Source organism: Oculina patagonica, chromosome 10 (genome assembly GCF_052425735.1).
Source record: "Oculina patagonica isolate OP01 chromosome 10, crgOcupat, whole genome shotgun sequence".
NCBI classification, from domain to species: domain Eukaryota; kingdom Metazoa; phylum Cnidaria; class Anthozoa; order Scleractinia; family Oculinidae; genus Oculina; species Oculina patagonica.
The window spans coordinates 16,886,032-16,895,642 of record NC_135767.1 but is presented as its reverse complement, the minus strand read 5'-3'; the positions used below and the strand labels follow the sequence as shown (position 1 = coordinate 16,895,642).

The 9,611-nt window shown below is 38.1% G+C and overlaps 1 protein-coding gene across 1 annotated transcript; it reads right to left on the bottom strand.

Annotated features, from left to right (window-relative positions):
* Positions 1-5,551: 5,551 nt before the first annotated feature.
* On the bottom strand, positions 5,552-6,809 carry LOC144627914 (uncharacterized). The gene is made up of 2 exons (XM_078485938.1): positions 6,693-6,809; positions 5,552-6,262 (listed from the first exon to the last, which is right to left on the bottom strand). Exons 1-2 carry the CDS (start codon positions 6,751-6,753, stop codon positions 5,667-5,669), a joined length of 657 nt encoding a protein of 218 aa, XP_078342064.1. The 5' UTR covers positions 6,754-6,809; the 3' UTR covers positions 5,552-5,666.
* Between the last annotated feature and the right edge of the window lie 2,802 nt (positions 6,810-9,611).

Genomic DNA, 9,611 nt, shown 5'->3' with positions numbered 1-9,611 from the left:
AGTTGTAATGTCAATCCAAATCAATCAATTTATAGTTTATATGCAATTTCCAAAATATTATTTTAAAAACTTGAAACGCACGAGAGTTTAATATCTTAAAACGTATTTTTGTTAATCCAATCAATGGCCCCGGAGTCGCATTTCAAATCGCTTTTCTTCTGTTGTTTACAGCTTCATCTTATGATTTATCACACAACAATCGAAGCTCTTGTCAATCAGAAGTGTTCACGTAACGCGATTTTGACGAAATCGTTCATTTTAAAGGCTATTAAACGGCACCCGACTTTATACGCTCGCTGTAGCGAATTTGATCGCCCGCGAAAGGCAAATTTCGCAGCCAAGGCGGTTCGGCCAAGGAATCCCGAGCGAATATTTGTCATGAAATCTGTTTCTGATCCTGTTCTCCTCTGCTTCGAAGTTTTATTTTCTTTTCATGTCCTACACACAAGCGACTAGTTAGGGCGAAATGTTTTCTGTCCAAACGCCTAGAAATCTCTTGTATTTCTACTGGCTGGTTTGTGCACAACAGGCGACTGCGTGAAATGTTTACGATTTTGTTTATATGCGCGTGTATTTATAGACTATGCCAATTTTACGGATTGCCACGAAATTTGGTACTAAGATTCCAATACATCAAGCAAAAAAAAAAACGGTGTGAGGGATTTCCATCAGTTCGAAATAGATCTCACACTATGACCTTCCTCGTTACACGTAGCAGTAAATTTTTTACACTCAACGGTTGACAGAGAAATTTCGGGTAATCAGCGGATTGGTGATCTATAAGCTGTAAGAACAATCTCAAAATCGACTATACGATCCAATAATACTGTCACAGTGCCTTGTTTCGTAATAGTTTATGGTACACATAGGCCAGAATACCCCCGAAAGGCCTGAATCGATCGGCTATATTTACTTAATATTTTACGATGAGAAACATAATTCGGCAACTAGTTTGTGCTGTAAGTGTCGATATTCCCAAAAAAGCGGGCCTGTTTATATTCCCGAAATAATTCCCGAATTTTTTCCGCAGCCTCAGGCTAATCCACATTGAATTGGATTGATTCCAGCATTAAGTTTGACCTTGATTGACAGATTTCTTGCCCAAATAAATTTTCATCATTCTTTCCCACATCATATACTGAAGCGAGTTACATATGTACATAAAACGTGCAAAATGAATATGTTATTACAGTTATTAAATAAATTTCACCGCCATTAAATCCAGCAACCTTAAACAAGACACAGTCTTGCATGATGAACGACACAAACCTTTAACAAGAATACTTTGTGTACATTTCCGGGTATGAATGTACTTTCGTGTTGTTTAAATCCGCCCAAAGAGAGCTATACCACCCATTTACTCTTTCATTACCACACAACTAACTTGCAGATCGTCAAAGAAAGTAAATCGGTATAATTTTTTGGAAATTTTAAATTCAAGCGCCTCTTAGTAAGTCAATATTACGTTTATAGACTGCACTTGCATGGAAATCAAATCTGTGATAAAAGCCAAACTTGAGCGCTCATGGGATAACAACTGGCTGTGGGAAGAACATCAAACAGAACGAGCCTACCTGAAGAAGCGAATACGATGCTGCGAAGACAGGCGAGCTTTAAGATGTAAATTGTGCATAGCAACACAAGAACCCGTCCGTGTGCTTCCATATTAAGACAATTAAAATGCTTTTGCTATGTGCACTGAAAGTCTCCGTCGCTTTGAATTACATTCCGAGACCGGATATTGAGGTCAAGTAGCGGTGATCATTAATTTAAAGGGCAAGTAGAGGGGAAGGGCAGGTGAAATCAACCTTTTATCTTGCTCATGTATTTGCAATGGTTTTGCTGGTGATATAAGCGATATAATTAGCTACCAAAAATCTAAGACGTTTAGTCATCTGGGACCACTCAACAACAACGTGGAGCTTATTAATCGGGCGAGCAGATGCACCCGATTCGTAAATTACCCGGCTTTGGACGTCGTGGTCGATAGTCTCCTGTCGGACGGGGATAGCAAAACCGCTTAGATCGCATATCGCATATCGCTTTCATTTAGTTTTGTCGGTAAATCGTGGCAGGCACACTCGGTCGCTTTTTGGGCTACCCTGCAAGCTTTGAAGGACAATTGAGCACCTTTCCCAGCCCCCTGGTGGGGATTTTGACCAGTTACTTTGCCCTGGTGGTGGAAAATGTCAAAATCCCCTTCCAGGCCCGAACCCATCGCTCGGAGTTAACATTGATAGGTGCATAATAGCATAATAATACACTACAAGATTGCAAAGTGAAGACCAAACATTGATAAAGGGGACTCCACCGTAAATAAAGCATTGATTGGACATTGAGAAATTGAATTAAAACTATTTGTTAACAGACATATTTTACTGCCCTTCCATCCAACTATTTCTGTTTAGAGTTATTGGTCACCTCATGGTGACTTACATAGCATAGTAGTTGAAATTTCTGCATTCGATTCTTAAAAGCCGGCACCATTGGTGTGTCAACTCACGATGCTTATTGGGTTCAAAGAAATTCTAAAAAATGTGACACATGTTGTGACGCATTCGGGTAGAAAATTGCAGCCTTAATTAGCTTTTACAAAATTTAGCACTAACTAAGATGATTTCGAGAAGTATTACATGACATACTAAAAGCAAGTAAACGAAAAGCTCTCATCGGAAGTGGTCTAATGATGAAACTACAGTGTAACTCAATTCGTGACTGTACCCGCACGTACGTCGCATTTAAGGGGGCTCGTAATTCTTGGTTTTCACGTGACGTCATCAAAATTGTAAATCCAAAATCGCGAGCCCCCTGACTTTTTAGCCGAGATCCCGGGCGCGCCGAAGGCGTGCGCGAGCGTAGCCCCATTCCTTAGAATTTTTGGTAAACCATCGAGCCGAAAAAATTTGGTTTTGACGTCAGCGTACGAGCGAACGTCCGTACAGACACTGGAGGAGGGGGAGGGGAGACTCAGGTCAATCCGACACGGTGTGAGAGAGTGCCATCTTTTGGCGCGAATGGCGCGTACATTGACGCGTACTGGGGGATGCGTTTTGGCAGCCCGCGTTTTTCTGGCGGGAAATAACGAGAAACTCAATTTCACCCTTGAAAGAGAGGTTTCTTTTAAGCGAATCGATTGTTCCCAAGAACAAACGTTTTTTATATTGAGGAAAGATAATTTTTCTATTGTTATGTCAACAAACGATAGCGAAGTTGATATAAATCGATACAGATAAATAAGTTCATTAACCTTTTATCGTTTGTGTGATCTTTAGTGTTTTTATGGGGTTTAAAGTGAACTTTATTTATCTAGCTTACAGCAGATCAAAGTTTGGAATTAAAAGATGCAAAATTCAGTATTTTTTGGAGCATTTCTCGCGATCAGTTGACTTAAGCCGAGGTCAATCGTCAAAAATTACAGTGAATGTATGAGATCAAATAGCGCCCACCGTGACACCTACGTCACACGGCCTCAAACACGTGCACGGAGGATTGTCTTCCTGTGGCCAGACTGGTCACCGTTATCACTGTTTGTTGTTTTGATGTCCGGCAAACTTCAAAGGAGCAAACAAAATGCAAGTAGCTATTAACATGCGAACTAAACAATGAACTTTGTCAAGCTATTCACTATGCCCTTTACAACCATTCGATAGCTACTGCGCACACTTGGTTGCCCGGCACCGCTTTGCCGCATTTTTGAGTCATGTAACAAAGAAAGTCCTCTCGCCCCACCCCTGGTTTTCATTCAAGGCTGTTGGCGCGTTTCGCTAAAAGACCATCTCCTCGCGTAGCTATAAAGCTAATTTTCTTAGAGTTGTAATTCCAACGTTTACCTTGAAACTTTCTCGGTATTCCTAAGAAAAACAAAATTGAAAGGTCACGCGTGGTTCTTCAGTAGAAGAACCGTTCGTGGCCTTACAATTCTAGTCAAGAGAACAAGAACACCCACGAAAAATGCAATGCGTAACGTAAAGATTTTTAACAAGCAAAAAACATGGCGAACAAAAGTGCACAATAGCTTCAGGTGTCTTAATTAACTAAAATTACTCATAAGCAAAAACTCAGTACGTGTTTCTACTTATGTATATCTCTTGGAGATCTTGGTCTCGATTACAGATCGGTCAGCGATCTGATATCGATGCGACGTTCTTTATGACTTCAGTTGGTGACGCTTGATCTTCTGTATCTCAGCAGAGATGCACGGATCGATCATTATATGCGTAAAGTGATGTAATCAGCCTCTGTGGTTACTGTTTCACAGTAAATAACAGTATGAGACTCGTTATGAGATTCGTCCTCGTTCTTGTACAAAATGGAGCACCGATATTGTTCTTACAATAGTACTTTCAGATAAATTTACTATTTTAGGAATCCTCTCTTTTTTTCAACCATGTAATGTTTTTTATTATGTTCAACATAACAGAAAAGGGAGCGATGATTCATAGGATAACTTACGTTTGACTTTAATTATTATAATAAGTAACGGTTTTGATAAAATGTCTTTGTAAATGCAGTAAAGGAGGAATTTTTAAATTCAGTGATGCAGAACCCTGTGATATAGGTAAGTGGCATTCCTGTGCAGCGACAGATCCAGGGGTGCTAAAGAGAGGAGAGGCGAAGAGAAGATGAGTACTTTTTGCTCCACCAAGTAAAATGTACCAACTTGAATTTAGGCCTTTTCTGAGGGTCTGAATGGGGTTTAGTGTTTTGTGTTATTTGCCCATAATTTTTAGTGTTTGCTGTTGCATTGGCCAATTTTTTAATGTTTACGGCTTCCGGAGAAAATACTGTTAAGTGTTCGGAGGGTTTTTCATGAACTTTTAGCATTGTAAATTTTTACCTGCTCTTCATAATCGGATAGAAATCACTCATGAATTCGGAGAAAATCTTCGAATTTCTCCCCGGAAATCTTCGGTAGTCTTTGGAAATCTTCGGCAGTACTTGGGAACATTCGATAGTCCTCGGAAATCTTCCGAAATGAATGGAAATTGTCGGAAAATGGCCGAAAACGTTTACATATACTATACAATACTAAATATTGGCTTTTTGAAATTTACTGTTACAGAGAGTTTTTTACTGTTAGTGTTAAAATGCATAAAATTTAACTGTTTCGTGTTACAGAGCAAAAAAAATTAAGTGTTTAGTGTTAGCGAGGTACCCCATTCAGACCCTCTTTTCTTGTTCCAAGGATGAGAGGGAATAAAACTGGGAAGGGGATGGGAAGGGGGGGGGGGGGGGGAGAGGGGAGAATCCCTGACATCTCTCATGGCTCCGACACTGCAATGATCAAGGTAAATATGAATAGCATTGTATCTACACCACGATGTCAAGATAGGATAATTATCCTCTCTTGACGATATCTGTCAAGTCTGTTTTACTTGTAGACAGTTTACCCATAATCTTTTGTAAACGAAAAATCACACAAAGGTGGGAAGCAAAACTAAAGCAATTATAGTTTCTTAGATCATCCAAAAGAAGCGATTTATAATAATAATATAAATAGAACAGTTTTAGTAGAAGATAGTCTGCTTGATTAAAAAATAACAACTACGGCTTGCTTTAAGTAGACGCTTTTTATTAATTTCACATCAGCTTTTCTATTCAGGTTTAACAAATAACCTGTTTATTATTATGCGTATCTCGTCATAATGTATTCTCTTGATTACATTTTACTTCCAGTTTTTATGCATGATGCTCCCGAGGCTCGTTTTCAGATCTTTCAACAGGGCCTGTGCTCGCGAGGTTCCTCCTCCCGGAGACCCTCCAGCACTGGCGCCAAGGTCCCCAATGGCGTAAGCAAAGACGTCAACACACACTCTTCCCTGGTTATCACTCTCGTACCAGTTCTTCAAGTCTTCGCCGAACCAGACGCGTAGCTCCATATGGGGATGCAAGTACAGTGGGTAGTCAAAGTTGGAGAAGACAAGCTCATCGGAGTATTTATCATCTACCACTGGCATGGTGTACCACAGCCCTGAACTGTGCTTTATAAACTGTTGCAAGGGAAATATCACGTTATTCTGTCGGTCAGTGATGACGACATTTAACGGGTAAGCCTTAAAGGAGCTGTAACCATGGCAACCCCAGCGACTGTTGTAGGCGACGTCGGAGACGCATCGCACCTCGCCGCTTCTGTATACGAGCTTCAGGGCACCCACAAGCATGCCTTGCGTGCCTCGGTATATCACGTGACCTGGGCGGTTGTTTCTGGCCTCGAAGCATACTGGGTGATTGCCAAGGTTGAGTTTGTACCAAGTAGCTTCTCCTTTAGAATAAGAAGAAAACAGCAATATGAGATTCTCTTTTAAAAAATTCAAATCAGTTACAAGCATGTGTGCGATTGCTTACTGTTTTTGAGATCGTTGAACGGAATGTTCGAAAACAAGAGCGCGGACGAAAATTTTGAAATTTATTCGAGAGGTCTTAGTTCTTGTCGAATTGGTTAGCTGTCAGTAGGTACTGATTTCAAACGACAACCTGGTAAAAATGATAAAAATGGCCGGTTTTTTGGTTGTTTCCGCGCGTCATAAAAAAAAGTCGTTGGTTGATTTCTATCCGCACATTAAGGTTATATCTCCCTTAGATGTTCAAAGATAATGTTTGTTTTTATGGGTTAAGTTGCCTACTACTACATTCAAAACAGTTCAGACCAAAAATATGCGAAATTCTCGTGACATAGCTCCTTTAAAACTTACCTTGAAGTATCTGACAGCACAGGAATACAAGAAAGGTAGGTTTTAATAGAAACGAAGTCATAGTCGTGGAATAGATCAACTTGTGTCTCGTGCAGTTTTCCTTCGTTTCTGAGACGTCTTTGAATGCGAAAATAAGCAAAACAATCTCTAAAATAATCGCCGAGAATAAAATATTTGAACAGTTTTCTAATTTTCTTTATGATTTTAATACGAAAATTAAATAAATGATATTACTGTCTTTTTAATTATTTTATTAAAAATAAGTATTCTGCTGTGTAGAATGTTAAACGAATAGATGCTTGCATTAAAATGGTTTAACAGGAATGAAAAATGCAGTTCTTGCGTTAAATGGTTTACCTGAACTGACTGTGGTCATTTGTATAAATGATGAAAAATTAACTAATATTCTATCGTTCTCTTCTTATCCAATAAATTTAGAAAGCAAATTCTGCCTCGAACAAGTAAATATATCATTAATATTGATGGTTTTATGCGGCAAATATTTGTATTCGCGTGCTTACTCCTAAAAGGTACTCATTAAGAAATTAATTTTCTTTAAATGAAAATGTCCATAAAATCGTGTTTAACAAGTCTTCAAATAATTAATCAGGGTCGGTCTTGTTGGTTTAACCAATACAGTAAACACCCGCATATAAGAACACATGATTTCGGAGGTCAGGCTGATCGGGTTCTTATTTAATGGGTGCTTAGTAGTGACAAATCGGCCTCAAAGTGTTCTTAAAATGTTTTTAAATTTCTATATTAGTAATACTACCCACTGAAAATGCCCCTGTATGTAAAATTAGCATAAATTAATAAATATTCTTTGATTTTAATGATCACAATCAATACTGTATCATTGAGCCTATAGATGAGATGACTGGCTGTCCTTCATTATAGGTAATGATGAATAAAATCACTTGTTTTTTATGTAATTGACACCTTTTCTTTTTTATAAGAACATGCTGAATTTTTCAGGCTGATCTTGTTCTTATAAAAATGGGGCTTTATTGGCCAAATTTTAGCCTGATTTTCTTAATCCATTTGTTTTTATATGCGAGTGTTTACTGTAACGAAGAGCTTTGCGCACGCGTGCTTACCTAAATATGGAAATGTTCTAGAACAAAATATCTGGAACCTCAAAACAGTACGAAGACCCAGAAAAACCCTGTAATATTGCTGCGCAACTTCTACTTTGGCTTTTTGAAACTGGTACCCGAAATGACAAGAAGAATAAACTGCGCGGCAGTTTATTAGCCTGACTGTTACTCTGCGAAGAGAAAAGTCGAAAAAGCAAACGGTTTTTCATATTAACAGAAAATGGTGGATTATTATCCAATGTCGTTGTGCATAATGTCTCACGTTGGAATTGTTATTCTCAGTTGTGCAGCTAAGAAAAAGCGGTTTGCCTTAGCAACACTTTGCCCTGTGTGACGCACAAGTCTTGTACCCAGTCGCTCCTCTTATATTTCCCTTCCTAGAGTGACGACTGGGTACAAGTCTTGCGCATAACAATTAAAGGGATGGGTGTAATTCAGCTGTTGTCATTCCATGATCCCCCCACCCTCAATGACAAATTTAAATTATAACTAGCCGTATGTAGCTATTAACTTTTGATGTTCGGTTTATGAACAACCCATGTTGCATTTGTTCAGACTAAGGTCATTGTTCCGAAATAGAACTGAACAAAGATTTTCATCCAAACTTTGCCATCTTTTTGATTACTGTAAGGGAACTTAAATTTTAATAAAAAAAATGGGTTCACCATATTCGTTTAAGAGCAGGAAGACCTTGTAAATACCACATAATTCATTAATTAATTCCCTTGCGAGCACTGGCAAAGTACACATTTCCAGTGATAATTTATTTTTCAAACATAGGAATTAATGTTTTTGTCTTACAGAAAAAACTTGATCGCTAGATCCAAAATCTGAGAAAAAAATGATAGGTCACCATACAAGACGATAACGATTTATTTTTCTCGCAGACTGAACGGCATAGAAAAAGCCGCCATTTTGTTTATGTGCGCGCGCAAATTACGTGTAAAATTATGCGCAGTAAGGATGCGCAATGCAATACAGGGCAATGACCTTAAATGATAAACCCCGTTGTACACTGTTAACATAATTAATACCTCATTCATAGGAATTCTGTTCAATGTTTCATCTGAATTATTCCATAGTTATGTCATAATCATGCGCGCTTCAGTTTATAGTTGGTTCTCAATCTTTTTCAATGTCATTAACGCAAAACGATAATAAATTCGTTACTATCATCATTTTATCGACGTATGTTTGACAGTTACTTTATTTGATTTTCAACAATTATACATGTACAAATGTTCATTAGAAACGAATAGCTACCATTAAAATAGTTGTTCAACTTTACAATTTACAACTGCATATGTAAACACATCTATATATCACAACTTTGACGCTAGAGTGAAAGGTATAAAAACATCTTATTATCACTAGAATAGAGTTCAGCAACTTGGCTGCCGTAATTATGTAGCGACACTACACATTGCTGAGGTTAAAAAGCTCTAGCAACCATGCATTAAAAATATTGTCTAAAATGCATTGATCAATTTATATTTTATCTAATTCACAAGCATTCACTCCTTAGGAATTTATTCGCAAATCCACAAATCGTACACTACGCTGCTAAATTAGCCATAAAATATTTCATTTACCAACCTTATTCGCACAATTAATGAATAACATCAAGTGTATGTTATGAATTTCCCTTTAATTATCGTAATCTCCTATAGTAATAATTTTTTATTTGTAATTGGTGAATTGTAAATCGTAGCTTCCCAGACTTATTTCAGTTAATAGCTGCACGGCAAATTAAACCCCGGGCATGATTACACATTATAAAATGGCCGATATCGAACAAGCGCTCTGATTGGTGGGATAC